The 21,838-nt window shown below is 35.9% G+C and overlaps 2 protein-coding genes across 5 annotated transcripts; one reads left to right on the top strand and one right to left on the bottom strand.

Moving 5' to 3' along the window:
* Nucleotides 1–6: 6 nt before the first annotated feature.
* Nucleotides 7–13,151, bottom strand: cfap43 (cilia and flagella associated protein 43). The gene is made up of 38 exons (XM_043254652.1): nt 12,916–13,151; nt 12,318–12,571; nt 12,064–12,160; nt 11,807–11,974; nt 11,533–11,683; nt 11,165–11,327; nt 10,939–11,018; nt 10,694–10,825; nt 10,341–10,457; nt 10,010–10,090; nt 9,751–9,899; nt 9,545–9,648; nt 9,071–9,220; nt 8,808–8,971; nt 8,557–8,715; nt 8,296–8,426; nt 7,989–8,160; nt 7,761–7,847; nt 7,182–7,259; nt 6,961–7,086; nt 6,718–6,822; nt 6,462–6,578; nt 6,121–6,303; nt 5,766–5,972; nt 5,481–5,570; nt 4,691–4,771; nt 4,469–4,594; nt 3,780–3,899; nt 3,321–3,428; nt 2,729–2,815; nt 2,546–2,634; nt 2,243–2,447; nt 2,024–2,136; nt 1,779–1,938; nt 1,352–1,516; nt 1,015–1,095; nt 704–857; nt 7–194 (listed from the first exon to the last, which is right to left on the bottom strand). Exons 1-38 carry the CDS (start codon nt 12,942–12,944, stop codon nt 19–21), a joined length of 4,959 nt encoding a protein of 1,652 aa, XP_043110587.1. The 5' UTR covers nt 12,945–13,151; the 3' UTR covers nt 7–18.
* A 328-nt stretch (nt 13,152–13,479) lies between these two features.
* On the top strand, nt 13,480–20,483 carry erlin1 (ER lipid raft associated 1). Of its 4 annotated transcripts, none has more exons than XM_043255566.1 (12): nt 13,480–13,600; nt 14,542–14,669; nt 15,142–15,223; nt 15,440–15,486; nt 15,583–15,644; nt 15,779–15,904; nt 16,036–16,109; nt 16,180–16,238; nt 16,768–16,859; nt 16,946–17,035; nt 17,122–17,201; nt 18,279–20,483. In XM_043255566.1, exons 2-12 carry the CDS (start codon nt 14,557–14,559, stop codon nt 18,501–18,503), a joined length of 1,050 nt encoding a protein of 349 aa, XP_043111501.1. In that variant the 5' UTR covers nt 13,480–13,600; nt 14,542–14,556; the 3' UTR covers nt 18,504–20,483. The 4 variants fall into 4 exon arrangements, with proteins under 4 accessions (XP_043111501.1, XP_043111500.1, XP_043111503.1 ...); XM_043255565.1 differs by having other exon boundaries at nt 13,501–13,656; XM_043255568.1 differs by having other exon boundaries at nt 13,504–13,588.
* The last annotated feature ends 1,355 nt before the right edge of the window (nt 20,484–21,838 follow it).

Genomic DNA, 21,838 nt, shown 5'->3' with positions numbered 1-21,838 from the left:
GCATTTATGTGTCCTGCATCAGTTATAGTTTAGTTGAGAAAGAGATGGGAAGTTCTTCTTACGCAGTCTCTCAACCTCGGCTCGCAGTATGAGTATCTCTTCAGATTGTGCTCCAGCTATGTTCAACAGCTTCTTTCTCAAGATGATATCTTGGTAGTTCTTCTCTGCCTCGGTCTCCTGCTTTTCTCCCATTGCTGGATAACAAACGTTTGTGAATAAATAAATATAAATTAAAGTTATTGGGCCTTATTCATGATTTTTTTTTTTTTTTTTGCATTTTGCTGCATTTATTTGCTCAGTAATACTGTAAAATATTATTACAATTCAAACATTATTATATTCTATCTTTAGTTGATATATTTTGCTAGTATTTATGTATAGCACCTTGGTCAGTTTTTGCTGTTTTTAATGTGCTTTAGAAATAAATATGCTTGCCTTGTCTTGCATTGCATTATTTTAAATAGAAATCTTGTGCAACATTTTAAATGTCTTAACTGTCACTTTTTATCAGGTTAACGTGTGTTATAATGTATTAATTTCTTTAAAAAAACTAAACAGTAATTTAGATAACAATGCATTTATCATCGATTAACAGAAATCTCTCCTCATGTTTCATAAGGCCCCCTTTCTCTACACTACAACCTAGTCTATTTTTGCTAAAACAAATAGTTTTATCAATGGGACAAGATATAAAATGAATTACCAACAGCCTCATAAATATTTCTTTGCTCTCCAACAGTTATCTCCATGTCAGCCACTTTCAGGTCGAGGGCTGCGTTCTTCTCTTGCATTTGCACACCTTGTCTGTCCAGGTGCTTTATCTGTTTCTTGCAAGCCTCAACTTTTTTTCGATGAGTCTGGGCAAAGAGTGAAACAAACCCAACTTTTATATCTGTCAATGAATTTGACTCATGTACTCATCCAGACTGAATTCACAACAAAGGAACATCTGGCTGCACATGCATCTGGAAAAGTGCCTTGTATCTTTGCTACGTGCTCAAAAAACAGGTTTACCGTTTTCTGTAAATCAAAAGTCGTCTCCAGAGTTGCAAGCTGCTTTGACGCCCTGTTGTCATTACCTGTTTCATTTAGGTGCTGATGTGAGAAAAACACACAAAAAAAATAAATATTTGTAATTAATATGTCACTCAATTTCCCTTTAAAGCAAAGCCAAAGGCATTCCTGAGCCACAGTGTCTTCTTAACTTTGATCAGTTAAATTGTTCTTTATTTTAATTTTCACTAGCTTACTTTGTTACTCATATACCTGTCAGGTAAAAGACGCTGAATGAAGATCATTTCAAGCAACATTTTAACTTTAAACCAAGGTTATAGACTAAATCCATACGTACATCTTGAATCTCCTGAGTGATGCGCAGGGTCTGTATGTCTCTGGCTTTATTGCTGAGATCCTCCAGCTGCATTCTCATTCTCCTGTGATCCCACTCCTGCTGTATGATCCCTTTGCGGAAGTCTTTACACTCCACCATGCTGGTGATCTTCTGATCTCCTAAAGCCTGACAGATAAATATGTAATACATCAGTGAAAAAACATGATCAGTAACTAAATACATCTTTATATGTCAATTTGCGCACACTTCTAGGGCAAATGGTCATTGATGATGACTGTCCAGATTTTGCTTTGTGCCTAGTTACTGGTTGATGCACAGAAACAATCAGCAATGTTAAAAACGATGCACACTGATTTTAAGTAACACCATAATGATTTATAGTGTGAGAAAAATTGAAATGAAGAGAAAGATGAGTACTTCCATGTACCCTGATGGTGCTGTTGAGGTCCTCGATTACTTTGCGGTGTATTAGCAGAGCATTAGTATAGTCAGCGATGAAGTCTCCAGCCTCCACTTCCACCTGACCTTGCTGTAGAACGATCTGCACCATACTGTCTAGTCGAAACCTCATCTTTTCTTCACAGATGCTAGGACAATAATAGCAACAGTCATAGATGTTTGATGACATCTTATTTCCAGTGTGTTTTTTTTTATAGCCAACTGTTTCCTCACCTATTAAGTTCATCAATAAGATTTTTTATTTCAAGCTGAGCTTTCTCGTCCTCATCTGTTCTCCTCTGAAGAAAAGCATGCATCTCTGCCAAGGTCAATGCCTTTAGTTTGACCTACAGAAGTCAATGTTAAAATCCAATTTTGGCTTCTGAGGAACATGGCTTGAGATGTGATTTGGGTAACTCTAAGCACGTTTATGCTCTCTCTACCCATTCTCACCTTTTGTTCACTTTCCACTTTGACCCTCCTGGCCAGGCAAAACCTCTCCCACACAAACGGATCTAATCCTTCTGGCATGTTCTCTGGAGCATCCAACTCTTCCATGGCCTTCATCATCAGAGAGAGTCCATCAGATGGTGCTGTTCCTAATAGCACTCCCTCTTTAAACTGGTTATTTTCAGTCTGTGTTTTTATCCTCTGAGCTCTGTAAAACAACACTATTACCGTTTTCGAAGGCAACCATTCAGACAATCACGTCATATGCACGTGCCTCATGAAGTCGCAACTCCTCTGAAATAATACCTTGGTCTGCGTTTGTAAAGCTTATAGAGCTGGTCAATTATGTGTCCAGGAACGTCAAAAAACTCTTTGCGAAATCCTTTGTCAAGAAGCTTAAAAATAAAGCAAATGATTTATTAAATGATACTTTCTTGGTAAAAACATTATGGATATGTACAGTATGTGCAAACATTTTCATAGTCTTACTTTGTCCTCAGTGACTGTATTATCATACTCCTCTCTAAACTCATCAACAGTCTCCCTGTGTTTTTTCAATTCCTCCCCAATTTCATTCTGACAGGAAAGAGAAGTGACTCATACATTTCAACATGTGCAAAACAATCAGTCTCACAGGAGGGGATTAGCGTGCCATACAGGTTTGTTCTTGCATGAAATTTTTGTCTGATCATCAGGAACATTATAATTGTCTCATGTTATAACTGCCAATTTCTGACGTTATATAGAGTTACTGTGCACAGAAAACAGCAGGCAGGGTCCCTACACATTTTCCATCTGAAAATTCCATACTTTTCCAGACTCTATTTATATTTAACGTATATGGTTCATAGAAACTTTAATTTTTAGCTTTATATCTGGTATGTAGTAAAAGTCTTCTGTCTTTATTCATTGATTTTCTTGAAGTGACAACATACAAAATAACATACTTGCAAATATTTTACCATTCTCTGCTTTTATAACTGCGGAAATAACTCAAATCGAATTGCATACTTTCCCAAACTGTGTAGGAACCCTGAGCAGAGATGAAAAAAGGATTTAAGATACAATATCTATGGATCACCTTTACAATTCGTGCCTTTTCAAGTTTAAGGCTCAGCTGTTTCTCTCTGCTTAGGATCTCTTCTTCGGTTTGAATGGAGTGAACCAGATTCGCAATTTTGAGCTCCTCCTGAAAGACAAAACTCACAATCTATAATAAGAATCAGAATGACCTTTATTGGCAGGTATGTATGCATATGTAAAGGCATTTGTTTTTCGTGACAATAGATTCCACAGAGACAACACAAAACACAGATAATAAAAGAATAAAAATAGATTAAGAAAATATGGATTATATTTACATATATATTACAATAGACAATTTTGTGTGTTCAGGTATATTATGTGCAATATATATATTGTAATAGATTTATAAGTATTGGATGTGCAGTTACTGTTGCATAACTGTAATTATGTGCCTGCACGCAATAGTCTCCTGAAATGGTGACATGAGTTGCAGTGATGTACTGTATCATCTTACTTGGTATGTGACCATCTCTGATTTCACTTTCCTTTCAAAGAGCTTTGCGAGTTTTTCATCAAACATCTGGGTCGCCTCTTTAACAGAAGTCAGTAGTTTCTTCATTTCTGACTCTAGTGTCTAAAAAAGCAGGAAAAGTGGTCCACTGTTATGAAATGATTTGAAATAGAAGGGAGTAATTGATAATTAGAACAGTTCACACAAAAAGGCAGATTGACATCAATGATGTCGAGCATATTTGCTTTTCACATTTACTGTGACAGGTTTTAGAGCAGTACATTTTGCTAACAAGACTTTATGATGTCCGTTTCTTATTTGAAACCCTCGACAACAAAACCAGTCATAAGTGATTTATATATCATCTGCTAGCTGAATCAATAAGCTTTCCATTGATATATGGTTTTGTCAGGATAGGACGATATTTGAAAATCTGGAGTCTGAGGGTGCAAAAAATCTAAATAATCAGAAACATGATCTTTAATATCCTAATGAATTTTGTCATAAAAGAAAAAACGATAATTTCGCTCTTTAAAATGTATTGTTGACTATCGCTACACATATACCCCAGCAACTATGACTATTATTTGTAATCCAGCATATGTGCATATGTTTGGTGTTTTGATTTTATTTTTGAAGACTGACAGAAATAAAGGATGAAGTATCCCTGATCAGTGTTATTAAAGTCATACTTTTCTGTATTTCTCTTTCTCCTCACTGAGCTCCTTTGCTTTTTTCTCAAACTCTTTGAAGCTCTTTCTCTCTTCTTCTGTCCACTGCATCTCAGGTTTGGATATGAATTCAGGCTGAGTTACTTCCTGTAAGATAAGCATATTTTGAATGTTACTTGCCCTGCCTTTATCTTCCTTTTGGTAATTAAGTTTATGCATTCCAGTAAGATTTATTCTGCTCACCACCCTCAGCACATCCTCTTTTTTAAGCTCCAGAACTCCACCCATCATAACACCTAGCGCTTGATCTCTCATGTTGTCAGACTGAAACATGAAACAGAACAGTTGTTATCAACTACAGAATCAAACAAACTGATATATCTGTGTTATAATTTCTGCATATATAAGCCAGCTGTCATATATCATTTTAATTTATTATTCCATACTTCTTTTCAAAAGTTCAAAAGTTTCTTATTCTCACCATCATTAATAATTTGTTAATTTTTTTTAACCATTAAAACAAATGTTTAAATATCTTTAAAATGTTAAGTAATTTTCAATTAAAATATTCAATTAATATTCAATTAATTTCAATTAATATTTCTGTAATGCAAAAGCAAAAATTTCAACAGCCATTACTCCAGTGATCAACGATCCTTCTGAGATCATTATAATATGTTGATTTGGTGCTCAAGAAACATTTATTATTATTATTAAATTTGAAAACATTTGCTTAATATTGTTGCTGATGCTGCAACACATACGACAAATAGAAAGTTTAATCTTTTGTAATAGATAAAGTCCCATTCTGATGATTTTAATGCATTCTTGATAGTAAAAAAGTGTTTTATTTAAAAAATAAATTACACTAAAGTTTTAGAGGACAGTTTATAAACTAACAAAAGCAAAAAAAAATTTCCATATGAATATATAATAAATAGATTTAAATTTAATTTATGAATAGATTCTTAATTTTTTTTATCTGTGGTTTATGGTGTAAAAGCAGATGCTTTGAGGTACAGTAATGTTATACCTTGGCCGCAAGCCTTTGCCGTTCGTCTTCCTCTCTTAGGTGTTCTTCTATTTCTTTCTGTTCGGGGGTGAGGTATTTCTCAACCTTGATCTATAAACACACACACATTTATCTGTCAGCCTCATTGTCCAAAATAATAAATCAGTGTTTGCCATAATTACATGAATTAAATATGAAATCGCTGTCAGTTTGAACGATTAAAAATGGTCTATGTTCAGACTTGTTAGACCAATAAAGATACAATAAATCCTGGATTAAATGTTATATAGAGACCGACTGTGTTACCTCTGAGTCGGTCACAGTAAGAGCTCTCTCAGGACACTCGTTATCCGTGAGACTAGGCTCCCACAGGGTCTCGCTGAGGTCCAGTTCGGTCATAATTTCAGAGATACGCTTGTTCTTCTCTCTAAGACGATGGATTTCTTGTTCCTTCTGCATGTAAACTGCCTCAAATTCTTTGTTGAACGTGCTCTTCACTTTGTAGATGACATCCTTCATTAAACAACCATGAAATACCTCAAATTAACAGTGGCATTTTTACTGCGCAAACTTTTTCTGTACTCAAAAGGGGATGCCAACACTCAAATGAAACATAAAACATCAAGTTCAGGTATCAAGTATAAACAAGAGAAGTCATCACCTTTAACAAAGTGATTTGGTTGATTTTCTGCTCTCTGATGTGTAAGTTAAACTGGCTGTAGAGAGAAGGATTGACGCCTCCGTACAGAGCACTCAGACTGCCAGTCAGAGCAGGACTCTCGCTCTCACCGTCTTCTGCGTCTTCTTCCTCTCCAGAGATTGCATTTAAAATCATCTCTTGAAGCTGTGGAGAATTTTTATATTATTTGTGTCAAATCTTGTGAAATAAGGTACTGTATCAATGTGTGCTACTATATATTCAGTATCTTTTTCTGAGGCTTTGGTTGCTATCTCTTCCAACAGCTGACTCATTATTGTTTTAGTAACGCGCTGTGCATATACATGTGAATTTTCCTGTTCAATCTGCCTCATGGTCTCAATCCTTTGAAGCTCTTCAAGTTCTTTTTCAGTGCGTTCCTTCATGGGATAGTTCTTCACCTCGTTTTCTGAATGAAAGGCCTGAGGGCGACACAATGTACACATTGACACTTGGCAGCTGTATAGTATTTCTAGTTCCAGGTAAGCCAGGTGAAACTCATGGATGTGGATTTCATTATAGTTTTTTCCCCTAAAACTGCTTTTCTTTTAGATTAGAGACCTTAATGGCTTTGCCTTTGACTTGCATGGAATCCCAGCATTCTTTCTTCAAGATCTCCCTCTGATAGCACTTAGCCAGATTCTCCATCTCAATCTCTTTCCTCACCTTAAACAGCATAAATAAACATGTGAATATGGTAGGGAAAAAAACCTTATATGAACTGATTTTTTTTTGACAGAAGATATGTAATTAATGCGAATGTAATTCATTTTCTCTCCATCATCTGTAAATAGTCATGTTTACCCTAGTAACTTCCTGTTTTCCCTCAAGCTGCATCTTCTGTTGCTCTTCTACATCCAGGTTAAATTCCTGGTGCTCAAGTTTCTCCATGTCTGGCAGGCTCTCATTCTCTTGCATCATTGCTTTGATCTGGAATGATCCAGAGACAATTAAGATTAACCTTTCAACTTCAAATATGTATATGGAAACAATAGTATGAAAGAGAGTATGATCCTTTCTCTTACTGTGTCACGAAGAACTTTGATGTTTTTTCTTAGGGTTTTTTTTGTCTCTGCATACTGCTGGGTCTCCTCTTGGAGAACCTGTTTGGAAACCACAGAGGTCATGATCTTATTATTAAATGATCAGTATTATCTTTCAATATTTAAAAATATATTATTTGTAATGTTTGTGGAAACCAATATCATAATCTTTCAAAAGTTTAGAATTTATAATATTTTGTAAAAATCTTTTTAAATAAGTCTGCTTTCAAGACAGTATTTATTTGACAAAAAATATACTAAACCATAAATATTTTCACAATTGATTCTGATAATACAAATATAATAAAAAAAAAATACTTTTTTATTTCTAATGTTGCATTAGGATATAACACCTTTCCCTGTAGCACACAAGTTTTAATTATTCTGTATAAATATATTTTGTAATCTTAGAAACATTTTTCTCCTGGAGGCCTGTGACTAACCTGAAAAGAATTACCTGCTGGCAACAAATAATGCTATATTGCATAATTGATAACAAAAACAAGGCAATAGATAATTAAACAGCAACACATAAATACATTTTGACATTAAGACACTAACCGCATCTAGTTTTCCATCAAGCCATGTAGAACTAGCTGGGGACACAAAATAGTTTTCCACTTGTTCAGCTTCATGACTCATCTTTCCCTGCAGGAAGAATTTTATGGCAGTTTTGAATTCTGTGTCCCAAGCTACAGAACTTCTCCACAGTAAAACTGCTTAACCAGGTACAATATTGTACATAAATATTTTTTAAACAGCATAAAACACTGTGTTTGTGTACAGTACTTCTCCTGTATGAAAGGATGAACATCTGGTCAGGGATTGTGTCTGTGGATCCCACGAAGTCATTTCAGAGAGAACCGTATTCTCTGAGGATACCACTGATTCAAAAGAATCAGCAACTAACTGAGCATTCTGGGTAGCTGCATTTGCTTTGCCGGCCCCAGAAAGCTTTAACCTGTTGATTTTAAATGCATTGTAAAAACAAAAATGAATCAGGTCCAGCTTCAATGGCATTTAAAAAAGAGACAATATTGCTGTAAATCAAAGCTCTATTTGGCTGTTTAATATTTGTTGAGAGCCCTGAGCTCACCTGAGCCTGCTGCAGACAAGTGAGCCGTCCCTCAGGCCCGAGGTGATGAGGGTCTGACTGTCTGGGGTGAAACAAACAGATCCGACTCCACCCTGCCAACATGAGTGGCACTGAAGCTGCACACACCTGTCCTGCATGTTAAAAGCACGCACATTTACATACTCATAACATATTTGGGCAGTTTCAGAGAAACGTGTTTCTCCTAGCCCAGTACTCATGAACATGGATGAACTTACAGAGATTGGTTTTAACAAACAATACCATTGTTGAGACATCGCAAATGCGCAGCAGTCCATCCCTGCCAACTGTTGCCAGCCAGGTTTGATGTGGGGAGAGCTGGAGAAAAGCAGGACTCAGTAAGTGCCCCCCTGCCTCCTTTTCTAGGATCAGCTGAACTGCTTCATGTGCATTTGCTTCATTCTGTATATCACATGAGAAGCAGTTAGGAACAGTGTCAAAACCACAAAATAAAACTGTCATCAGACTATGGGTGTTGTCTATTCTTATACCACCTCAGGGATACAAAAACTTTGCAAGGCTTTTCTCTGTTGGCAGTAACCAAATATCTTGTTTATGGCCAGGACACAAGAGCAGAGAGTGTGAGGAATCTCATATAGGCAGCTGTGCAGGACATCTTTACACAGACGGCCATAGACATCCACACTACCTGGCGAGTCTGGAAGTGGCACAACATTATAAGAAGGAGTGCTGTAATTTTGGAATGTTATCAATTTTTTAGAGAAGTAATATAGTGTGTTTTGTGTTTTCCTGATACCTGTAAGTTGTTGCACCAACAACGTCAGTAACACAAGCACATTCCCCTCTTTTATTTCTCTCTCTGTCTTGCTGCATAGCACCAGCACTTTGACCTGTTTACTTTCCATGAGGTACTGGGTGGAAAGGTTTACAATGGCACCTGGAGCCTCTGGAAGAATGTAAAATGACTTTTTAGAATTTACTTTAAACAGCAGAAATAAAAGTACAATATAATACAGTTCAAAAGTTTGGGGTGATAAGATTTGCGAATGTGAATGTTTTTTAAAGAACCCTCTTGCTCACCAATTATTTTATGTTGTGATCAAAAATATAGTAAACAGCAATATAATGAAAAATCATTAACACAAGAAACTGTTCATTATTATCATATTGCATTTTTTGTGGAATTCATGGTGTATTTTTCATGCCCAAAACAAAATCTCACAAACCCCAAATAGAGAGAACTGATCAGAAAAGCATATATAACAATTACCAATCCATCCAATAATTTCAAATCCTTTTGATGGCCTTGCGTTCAGTACAAAAATCCTTGCATCTGAGGCTCCGGTGATTAAGAAGTTTCCACCTTGATCAAACCTGTTAAACAAATATAACATACAGTCGTCTCAACATTCAGTTCACAATGCCCCAATTCACAAGAAATATGATAACAAATAATCACAGTGCTGTGAAACTTACACCAAATGGTCTACAGGGACATGGTAGAGATGAACTCTGTGAACTAGTCTGGGGTTTTGTTTTGTGGTCATTTCCACAAACAGAACGTCTCCAGTGCCTGTTCCTACAACAACATACTGTGCTATAGGGCAGCATGCCAAACTGGTCACCTGAAGTAAAGTCAAACCAAACACGGATTTAAGTAGAGCAAACGTATTCACCCGATTTGGGAAAAACAATTACTGTCAGGTCGTATAGTAGCTCCAATTATAGCACTAACATGTATTTGCAGAGAGATGGACCCCATGCAAAGTCCATCATCCAGGGCCCACAGCTGTACGTCTCCTGCTTCTCTGACTGACTGCAACAAGGAAGATACAGACCCCTTACTATTTTCAGTAATATTTCTTTCAGTATTATATATATTGAATACTAATAAATAATAATACTAAATAATAATAAATATTAAAATACACTATATACTGTATTTTTATATTTATATTGTAATACTAATACTATTATAATATGTATCAATACGATATATATATATATATATATATATATATATATAGTGATTGATTGATTGATTGATTAACCACATGTTCTTTTACCAAACAAATGCTTCTGTCAGTATATAATGGTGCAACAGCCACAAAGTCTCCACAGAGTACATCCAGAACTTTGACAATTCTGTCATTCACCAGTGGTTTTAATCTGTAAACACAGCCCTGTGAAGCAAAACCGACATTTAATAATTATGTTTCTCAGCATTGCCTTTATTGTGTTGCATTGCATTCTGGCATAAATATAAGAATATTGTGAGTTTTTAAATCATGACATTTTTTTTTATATTCATTAAATATTACATTTATATAATGTATGTTATAATGGCATTGTTTTACTTTAATAGTATTTTAATATGAATCATAAAAATACACTAAAATCACAGAATATAAACACTTACTGTAGTAGAAACTATCAGCAGTGTCTCACCACCAGGAGAAAAGCATATAGTCGAGGCTGCCTCATCCAAAGCCCAAGTCTGCACTACCTCCAATTTGTTTCCTTTAATTTGTATATTTCGTAAAATGCCTTCCTGTAATAGGTTTTAAAATGCTCTTCAGTTTGTATAAAATTACGTCTCATTTGAGAACAGATTAATGCACAGTTTTTAGGACTCATAGTGTGATTATTAATTCTATTTCTTACCATTCCTGCAGCAAAAATATTACAGTCTTGTAGTACTAAGCTCTGGAAGCTGCCTTCTTGAGGGGATGTTTTACTCTCATCTGTGATGTAAAATAATAACTAATGCAATCAGATCAAGCTTTCAATTAGACAAGGAACTAAATTAAATCTAAAAGTCATTGTAGTTAAGAAAAAAAGTGAAATTCAGAAAAAAGTTCTGATTTGAAATGAATCAGGTATGATTTACCTGTGGGATTCGATTCAGTTTGAGGTTTGCACAGGACAGAGACAAGCAAAGTATCAGAATTCACACAAAGCAGGAAACCTTCCCTGGAACCAACATATAGGTCAGAAGAAGTTGACCAGCAGATGGCACTTGGACACAGTTTTGGATTTATTTCTTTCAAAGGCTGCTGGGACATAAAAAAACATGATGTTGTGACTCTGAAAAAATCAAGTTTTATGTAAACATTTTGATATGCACTTTTAATTGATTATAAAATATTATATCACAAAAAAATCACTTAATAGGGCACTAATAAAAACAAAAAACTAAAAAATCTTCAGGAGTACTAGTATATGAGAAAACAAAGAGACTAGAGAGACAAACCATACCACAAAATCATCAGCTCTGTCTCCACTCAGTCCAGCGATTGCTGAAATGGGCATCTGAGGACCTAAGTGTGTCAACTTCCTACTGAGCATATAAGACAGGTTTGCTTTACACTCAGTGACTGAACCATCGGCTGTGGGGAGGTCGACAGCACTGGCAAGAAAACATAAAGAAAAGATAATGGGGAAAATAAACACTCTCTGTGCATTAATCCTAACGTTGTTATATGAAATCCATATGTAAATAACAGTGACATCTGCTGGAGAGACACCCTACCTAGGCTTCATCAAATGATAGTTGTCACATCTTTCAACGTTCCAGATAGTAAGGGACCTCACATTGATAGCACCAATTTGACACCAGTTCATGGGGTTAAAAACCAATGCTGTGACATCCTCTCTAAAGAGTGGATGGTTACAAAGAGGAGTGCTGCTCTCCCAGTTCCTAAATAGTGGATATTAACTTGTTAAAACATGTAAGATTTAAATAATTGCTGAAGCAAATGTTAGACTAATATAAAACATGCATTTTACCATAATGAGATGGTGTGATCGGGCATGGAGGAAGCACAGACTAAATAAGGGCCAGTGTCACACAGTGCCAAAGCTGTATAGCCAAGTTTAGCTGTGGCTAAAAACATAAAAATACATTTTATTCATACATTAATTCATTATTACAATAATGTCATTCATTTATAAAGGTTTGTATGCACTAAAACAGTTAACTACACTCAACTACGATCAGCTATAGTAACTTGTTCTTCAAGGAAACATAGAAAATGACTGACCTTTCAATTCACACATCTGCTCAAGCTCTGGAAAGTTGTAGACAAAAATGGAAGGATAGAGTTTGAGGTCAGAGAAGGCAAGACACTTGCGATGACCACTGGCTGTAAAGGCCCCAATACCAGAACCAGGACTCTGCAGTGTCTTCTTCGACTTAGTTTCCATATTAAGGAAAACAACGAAGTTCCCGCAGGTGTAGCATGTTGTTTTCTTGTCGACAAATCTAAATGTGCCATTGTTGATTCCTTGCACCCAACTTACACACAGTTATAAAAAATAAAAGTAGCATTATTTACTATTTATTTTGTATGAATTTTTAGAATACACAAATTTTATATAGTTTGTGTCTTTTAAAGTTAATTTTCTCTAACAGATTTTGAAATTCGTACGTTTAAAAGGCATTTACATTATAACACACAGTTTCCAGCGTGCGCTGTATACACGAGTATTTTCTGTTCAGTGCTAGGTGGCTAGCTATGATACTGATGAAGAACGTGTTTGTCCAAACAGCATTACTTTGCAGACTCCAAATAAATAATCTGCTATGAAACAGGGTTAAAGACTGTGCAGGTTTTCTTAAAGAAATGATTCGTGACTCACCGAACTTCCAAGTTTCCCAGGACATCCATTTGAATCCGTCAGCTCACCCTCTGAGCTTGCATGTGTTTCCATAGCAACCCAAAGCACGCAGACTTGAGAACCAAACATTTCATGTTGATTAACTTTATCAATTACATTACTTAATTTGTTTTAAGGTTGTGCTACACATAATACAATATCACATATAATAAACATCACATAATATAACAATATGACATATCGTATGTATGGTACACACACAAATCTACCAAAAAACTTATATTGTTTCTATATTCCACACAGACACACACAATTGTTGTTTTTTTATGTTTAAAAAATTTTGTTTTATTTATAGTATTAGGTAGTTTCGAAGAACATTAAAAAACATATATCTTTACAAACGCGACGAATAAAACAACAACAACAATAAAAAGAGTATTAAAAATAATAATAATAATAATAATAATAATAATAATAATAATAATAATAATAATAATAATAAATTGCCAATGTAGTTTGTTTAATTTAACGACGTCATTCTATACGCTTTGTTTTATCTTTGCAGGAAAAAAAAGGTACTGGTGACTTTTATTTTGAAAGTGTGTTCGAGGCGGATTTTGAAAGGGAAATCAGTATCGGATTCACAAAGCGTTTCAGTGGGAACCTTCAAACCTACAATGTTGGGAACGGCGTCGTGAGTAATAAAGTAATGTCCTGCAAAAGCGAAAGGACAACATTGTCCATTAACTAATTGAATGATCGGTAAATACCTCCCGCGGCTACTGTTAGCCCCTCGTATATGTCGTTTAACTTGACAGAATGTCGTTTTTTCACAAGGTTTGCTTGCATTTCAAATAATTAGCTTAGTTAGCCAGCCACGGGCGTTGGTTAGCTTAAATTTGTTAGTGCTGTGACGGCTCCTGCAGTGCCTAGATCACGCTGATCACTGTAAAGGTTGTTTTAGCATGTGTACCAACCAATTACGCTCCTTAATATCAGTTCGTGCCATGTAAGTTACAGTAACGTAGTACGTGCGAATCAGCACTTAATTTGAGGAAGTAGCTAGCCTGCATATCGACGACGAGGAATGGAGGGGCTGTGTTATAAAAAGCCACTGAGTTCCCTATCTAGACGGCACCGTCTGCGCGTTCGAACAAAGCTACGCTTGCGCTCTTGCTGTCTTTCTAGGCAGCTCCCTAGGTGTTGAAACGGAGCCAAACTGCAATTCCTCGTCACTGACAGCTTTATGATTAACACTCGTTTCCCTAAAATAGCTAAAGAGGGCCATGCAGCTCTCACACGAACGACGCTGCCTTAAGAATGTATTTGTATATATTTGTATTGTACATTTGCATTTGGCAGCATTACTTCCGTGTGTGGTGGGCTGTGGGTGGGTCTAGTGGACTTTGAAAACCTGTTATCTCGGTTTGCTGTGTAGCTCTCCAGAGATTATTTATGTGTGTGTGTGTGTGTGTGGGATAAGTTGAGGGAGGTTATGCAGTGCAGGCTGATCTGCTTACATGTTTGCAATCAGGGCCCTTGCTTGTGTTCTAAGCTGATCTTTTGTCACCCAAGCCAAGTGGGGTTTTTTTTTGTTTTTTTAAGGATCAACTCAGCTTTCCCTTTTGCAAACTTGTCTCTCCGCAGGTGAGTGCTGGCTAAATGATAATGGCACACGTTGGGGCAGTAGTCGCAGCAATGGCTGGTGTGATGGCCATTCTGCTTCATTCTTCCATACACAAGATTGAGGAAGGACATTTAGCTGTGTATTACAGGTGAGTGTAAGGAAGTTGCATTGAAAATATGCACAGGTTTTATGCTGCTTGTGTTAATAATTAATAAAATACCTGTAATATAGTTGAAGTTTGAAGGTGTTAAAGGCATAGTTGATTCAAAAAAGCACATTTTTTGCCCACGCCTGTGCGACCTCTTTCTTCTGTGGAACATTAAGAAAATGTTTTTGGATATCAGTGGTCACCAAAATTATCTGATTATCAACCTTCTTTACAATATTTTCCTTTTGTGTCCCAAAGAATAGTGTAACTCATAGGTTGAAATGACACAAGGTTGAATAAATGATCATTTTTAATTTGAATTTTTGGGTCAGCTTTCTCTTTAGGTAACTTCACCACCGCTTTAGGTGAAGTTTTAATATTTCTACACAAATTAAATAATGTCTTATTTATCATTCATATAATTAATTTGCATCCTAAATCCTCAAGTTCATGTTTCCTCCTTTTTTTTCAGAGGAGGAGCTTTGCTTACATCCCCTAATGGCCCGGGTTACCATATAATGCTGCCTTTCATCACTTCATACAGATCAGTACAGGTACAAATGTCATGAATTTACACTTAGCCAGGTAAAAACATGAATTCTTGTTTTATTAAAGCTGTATACATTGCATATAATGTACTATTATCATCTTTGCATTTACATTGATGCATTTAGCAATAGTTTTCTATTAGAAAGCTAGAACTGAAATCAAGCTACAATATCGTTAAAGAGGCTTTTTTTTTTTTCTTAACGTTTGTGTTCTGTTTATAGACAACCATGCAAACAGATGAAATAAAAAATGTGCCTTGTGGAACCAGGTAATTCTTTGTGTTGTTATTATATATAAAAATTTTTTTACATATATTTCCTGCAGCTCTGGAAAATGAAAATAATAATTTCTTTGTCTTCCGCAGTGGGGGTGTCATGATTTATTTTGACAGAATTGAGGTGGTCAACATGCTGGTTCCATTAGCAGGTAAGGGCCTTAAAGGAGAAAATATTCTGTCGTTATTTACTCAAACCTTCTTCAAACCTGTATGACTGATCACCTCCTTGAGATGTTAGGCTTTGACAAATAAAGGTCACGCTCTCGTTTTTTTTTTTTCATAGTGGTGGACATAGTGAAGAACTACACAGCAGATTATGACAAGACGCTAATCTTCAACAAAATCCACCATGAGTTAAACCAGTTCTGCAGTGTGCACACACTACAGGAAGTCTACATAGAGCTGTTCGGTAAGTCACTGATATGTCAAACAGTTTATTCAGCGATGTATATTGTGAACGTTCAGTTGTTTATATGAATGCGGCGGTTTCTGCTGTGTCATTAGTTTTGCCTCTGCATTTGTGTCATTTTTGTTTGACAGACATAATTGATGAGAACTTAAAGACTGCTCTGCAGAAGGACTTGAATTCTATGGCTCCTGGTCTCACAATTCAGGTATGGTTTTTATCTCTGTGGTTTCAGTTTTGACTTGAGCAGAATTATATGATTTTATAATATTTTGCAGGCAGTGCGAGTCACCAAACCTAAAATTCCTGAGGCAATCAGAAGAAACTATGAGCTAATGTGAGTGAATATATTTTTCTGTACAATTTGATTGAATGAGTATCTTAGTTTAACTCCATATTGTTTTTATTAAAAAAAAATTGTTTATCTTTTTTAAAGGCTTGAGCAGTTTTAAGCATTTTTTTTACTCTTGTTTATCCTTACAATTTATAATTTATTAAATTTAATATATTATATATATTATTTTTAATATTTATTTGGGGTTGGTAAAATATTTTTGCCTTTTTGAAGTCTTTTAATCTTACCAGAGACACAAGCACAGAAACAGTAATATGTAAAATATTATTACAATTTTAAAGAATTGTTTTCCACCTAAATACATTTTAGTGTCACATGATCCTCCAGAAATCATTCTAATATGCTGATTTGGGGCTCAAGAAACTTTTAATTTTTATTTTTTTAAGATTTTACTGAAAAATAAAAAAAGTTCAGAACAGAATTTATTTGAAATAACAATCTTACCTAACATTATAAATTGTCCTTGGATGCATCTGTCTATGGTTTTCATCTAAATTTCCCTCATTTGCAGGGAAGCAGAGAAGACCAGGCTGCTCATCACTGCTCAGACACAGAAAGTGGTGGAGAAGGAGGCTGAAACTGAGAGAAAGAAGGCCATCATAGGTGAGTCTAAACTTCCAAATATAATGCTGACCGTGTATAGAGTCACGGTTTGTCCTCATTCATTTTGTGTGTTGCTCTCGTTGCAGAGGCTCAGAAAGTGGCTCAAGTGGCGGAGATTCACTTCCAACAAAAAGTGATGGAGAAGGAAACCGAGAAAAAGATCTCTGAAATTGAAGGTCTGGTTTATCTACTGAGAATTTTCTTAGCATGTGCCATGCAGAGCATGTTGCTCATCACACACATTTATTTTTGATTGTAACAGATGCTGCTTTCCTGGCAAGAGAGAAGGCAAGAGCAGATGCAGAATTTTACACTGCTGCCAAATTTGCAGAAGCCAACAGGGTAAAAAAAAATATTTTATTTAATTTTCACATTTAACTATTTAATATAAATATATGAAATATTATTTTAGAACTAGTTTTTAATGAAATGTAAAAATAAAAAAAAATCTCTTTTCTTTAGGTTTAAAGGAATAGTTCACCCAAAAATTCAATTTGCCTGAAAATGTACTCGGCGTCAGGCCATCTAAGATTTAAGATGAATCGCACAAGATTAATCTAATCATGACAAACTACATATCGTTGGAAAGTTCTAAGATTCCTAAATAGATATTTTACCACTTTTTTGTTAAATTAATATATTACTTTTCCTATATAATTGCAAAAAGAGTGCTCATTTAGACCTTTGTCACAGAAAGTTTTAGTTGCTTTTTTCCCTATCACGCTTTAGAAATCATCACTTGAATTTTCAGATGCAATGTTTTCATCTTTTCAAAATCTATTTTAAAATCAGACATTGCATTGCCTTAAAATGGTACATCAAAATCATATTACAAAATGCTTTCATTCATGAATTATAAAAATATAAGTTTGTATAGTGCTCTGTTCAAACTGTGAGTATTAAGGGATTAACACATTTTCTGGCTAAAAAAATGCAAAATTTCCCCAAATCTGCTTTAATTAAAACCTACGTCTTACCTACATCTCAGATGGTCTGAGTACATTTTAAGCAAAATACTCATTTGGGTGAACTATTCCTAATTCACAAACTAGTTTAAAAGGATTGTTCACATTCAGTTGCTGGTCCCCTTTGACTTGCATAGTTTTCTCAAATCAATGGGGACCAGTAGCTGATGGTGAACTAGGTTTGAATGTAAATGGTTGTTTACTTTTAAGTGCATATCCGTACAATCTAATCTGTACAAAAACAGATTTTGTGTGAAATATTCTCAAACTTTTCAGTTTACCCAAAGCTCAAATATCCTTTAACCTCAACTATATTAAATAAGCACCTATAGGAGTCTTTAGCTGTTATAGCGATACTAGTGTCCATTCTAAACACATGGAGTCACACACACATCTCTTTAGCAGAGATCATTACTCATGTCATTTGTCACACCACTGTCTCCCTCCTCCACAGCTGAAGCTGACACCAGAGTATCTAGAACTGATGAAATATCAGGCTATCGCCGCAAACAGCAAGATCTACTTCGGTCAAGACATCCCAAACATGTTTGTAGACAACAGTGCCTCCCGTCCGACCGCAGGCCAGGGTGCAGCAGACTCGGCCGAGCAGCTGGAGGCCCTGAGTATGAAAGAGAGTCTTAAGAAAGCCTCTAAGCCCAAAGCCACAGAAATCCACTGAGGGGCCTGAGAGCTGTCCACCCCCTCTTCCTCTGCTGTTTCTCTCTCTCTCTCTCTCTATCTCTTTGTGGGGCATGGGTGCTTGTGAGGCATGCTGACATGGATACTTTTCACTCTTCTTCTGCAGTGGGGTTGGGTGCTTGGCTAACTGTGCTTCGAGTCAGTCAGCTGAGGAGACTGACACACAGAGCCTGTGGTTTTCCAGCAGTCACTTGTGGACTAAAAAGGAATGTCCAGGAACTGTGCTACTGAATATTGCCAGGTCGAATTGAAGCGATCCAAATCCTCTCCCTGACTCTCACATCAGCATGCTTTTTTTCCCGCTTTTTTTGCTCTCAACTTTCGCTTGTTTTGCAAATTCATGCTAATTACTTGGCAGATGCATCTGTGTGAAGTATGTGAACATTTCGAGGTTTACCTTTTATGTGTTGTCTTTTACATAACTGGAATTATAAGGCATCACACTAATTGAGATCAAAGGCGATGGCCAATGCTGTTACCATCAGATAAAACTCATTTTGTAGCCAAAACTTGTCATCTACTTTTCATTCATATGTTGTTTAAAAGATACTTCATCCTAGCATCAAGTTTAAATTCTGTCATTATTTATTCGCCCTCATGTCAGTTTTTTATTTAACATTAAAACTTTTTTCTACTGAAAAAAGGTAGTCACGCTGTTCATGGCAACTTGAGGGTAAGTATCTGATGACAGAATTGTAATTTTTAGGTAAACCATCCCTGTATAAAACCTTCATTTCCATCACCACTAACTTCATTATCACTAAAATCTTAATTTAGTCCAGCCACATCTGCAGAGATCAGTGGCTTTTACATCTCTGTGTAAGAATCAAATGTTTTAAAATCATCCCTGCTAGTTTCTTAATGATCTGTGATTGAGAATTTTGACACCTGAATACTTTGGTGTGAGTTTAATTTAATATAATGTCAGAAATAGTTGGTTTGGTATAGTGTTGTGTAGTGTGTTAGTTTGTTGGTGCCCTGTGCCTGTTTTTGAATTGTTGGTTCTTAGAAGGTGTCACACTGAACAAGGGTATGTGGCTTTCATAAAGTTTCATAAGACGTCAAAGCTTTGATCCAGGGCTCCAGCCTTTGAAATGCTACGAGATGGATAGCTAATGGATTCTATATAGTTGAGTCTGTTGCTTTATGACTGAAAATGCCTTTATGATTTTAGTTAAACTTGCTTGTTTTGTCATTACTGGAAGGAGTTTATTTCAAAGGGAATTCAGTAACAATAAGGGCTGCTGTATTATTAGACACTATTTGATGGGTAAATGCATTAATGATCAGATGTTGTAACAATATATTACTGCATGCTAGATGATTTTCTGAAGCCTAAAAAACTTCACCACTAGGGGAAGCCGGTGCTCTTTAAGAATCAAACTAGGCATCAAAGACCTCTGTGACTCAAAATCATAATAATAATAACAATAATAATAATGCATTAAATCGAACCATCCAAGTAAGGCTTTGAATAGTGTCTATTAGTACTATCTCTCAGGAAAAGAGACATGAATGACCTGGAGTTTTTTTCACCCTACATCAAATATAAGTTGTAAAATCAGATATAAGGTCATGTTGTCTGTGTATATCTATCTGTCACAGCACATAGTCTTACATCCTCTACATAACTTTTCCATTAAAGAGACATGCATTTATTTAATACAGTTAGGCTTCTCCCATTTCTCCTTAAAATTGACTTTTGTTCTTTTCCTTCAGAGAGTTTAATTGTCTCAAAAGTTTTGAAGCAATTCGCAAAGCTTTTTCTGTGATTCTTGTGGCTGATTAAATAAGAGAGGACAGAACTTGACTGCCCTGGAATAAACCCACTCTGTGAATGTCACTTTTTTTATGTCAGCATAATTTAAGTTCCTAATTTTAAAACATTTATATGCAAAATTTATAAAATTTTGACAATGTTCAGTTCTGTGAAATAAAACCTATTTTGATACCATTAAAACGACTGCTTTCTTGGTGTTGCAATAGTGTCATCATACCGTTCTTGTCTTGAACATCAAGGAAGTGTACACCATGTCCTATTAAGGAAATTTCGAGATTAGATTGTGTCATGAATTAAGTGTGCTTAGTTTATTATTAGTTCGTTATATTTCCCTGAAATAAGAAATAGGAATGTGATCTTATGCATGTAAGAACTAATTTAAATATTAGAACTTAAGCATAAGTGCATGCAATGGTTGCCACCATGATGGATATTCAAGGTGCCACTCTTATTTGACTCTTTTGAGAATAATCTGATTCTCATGCAGTTATTCTCCACTTGATGAATACCAACAACTAGTTGTCTGTTTGCTTTGCAAAGAAACTCAAGAGGGGTATTTGTCTAAGTCCAGGAAATGTCAAAAACTCCATCACCAAGTAACAAACTAGCCTGCTTCAACTTTTTTTGATGTGGGACTCAGACTTACTAACAGTACATGAGTAGAAGGACAAAGGAAGGAAACAGTCACTCCAGGAAGTGGGCAAAAAGGTCTATGTGTCCAGCTGACCTTAGAGAGAGAACAGAAGCTTGATCTCCCCCAGGAACTCCTGAGTAAATATCAACCATTTAGATCTGGTCACCAGACTGAGTCAATCCCCAGACGCAGAGTACATTTCCTGTTCCTAACAGTCAATTTAGCATTAGGACTTAGAGACTGGATAAAAAGACAAAAAGTACTCCAATCAAAGTGTTAAAATGTGATTGTGTGTCCAGGATGTACTGCATATTTCCTTCCTTCACTACTCATCAATGATTTATAGGAAGTAACTCCACCAAAGCTGAAGGTGGGAGGTGAATTGTGGTATATTGCAGATTCCATTAAATCTTACTTGACTTAAATATTGTTTACTCCTGAAATGAACATTTGTATTAACCTAAAACGTTGAACAAAGTTCACCGGACAACAAGATTTTTATGACTCCCAAATGACTGATACAGGAAACATCACTTACACAGTCTTACTCAGCACAGGGAAGGTGGCCAACTTTTCTTTCCATAGTTCACTGAAATGGAATGAAAATAAGCCACATGTGCAGCGTTAGATGAAACATCCATAACCCTTTTATTTATTTTTACTAGAAAAACTAGGTCATCAGCTTAGCAGGACACATACCCGTTTGTTTTCTTCTGTTTTTGTAGAGTTGATGGCAAATGTGTGACCTGCCTACATCCACTGCAGGAAGGGCAGTGCCCAGGTTTATTGTTTGAGAGACTCTGGCGTAAAGGACTGCCATGTTCCCATGACAACTGTGATGAGATTTATGAATTGCTAGCAGCAGCCCGAACAATTGTGTTCTGTGTTCAGTCTGGCTCAT

This window comes from Puntigrus tetrazona, chromosome 13, assembly GCF_018831695.1.
Source record: "Puntigrus tetrazona isolate hp1 chromosome 13, ASM1883169v1, whole genome shotgun sequence".
In the NCBI taxonomy this organism is placed as follows: domain Eukaryota; kingdom Metazoa; phylum Chordata; class Actinopteri; order Cypriniformes; family Cyprinidae; genus Puntigrus; species Puntigrus tetrazona.
Note: the sequence above shows the minus strand (reverse complement) of the source record. Positions and strands in the feature narration are given on the sequence as shown.

Bases quoted from the DNA above. Each gene is read 5' to 3' on its own strand.
- cfap43 (XM_043254652.1), bottom strand. From the start codon at position 12,944: ATGGATGTCCTGGGAAACTTGGAAGTTCG. The intron at 8,427-8,556 runs GTATTGTTTGTT...TTTAACATGCAG, and splicing joins TTTGCGATGTCTCAACAATG to GACAGGTGTGTGCAGCTTCA. The intron at 858-1,014 runs GTAAACCTGTTT...CTCTTTGCCCAG, and splicing joins CTTTTGATTTACAGAAAACG to ACTCATCGAAAAAAAGTTGA.
- erlin1 (XM_043255566.1), top strand. From the start codon at position 14,557: ATGATAATGGCACACGTTGGGGCAGTAGTCGCAGCAATGGCTGGTGTG. The intron at 15,905-16,035 runs GTAAGTCACTGA...TTTGTTTGACAG, and splicing joins AGTCTACATAGAGCTGTTCG to ACATAATTGATGAGAACTTA. The intron at 16,860-16,945 runs GTGAGTCTAAAC...CTCTCGTTGCAG, and splicing joins GAGAAAGAAGGCCATCATAG to AGGCTCAGAAAGTGGCTCAA.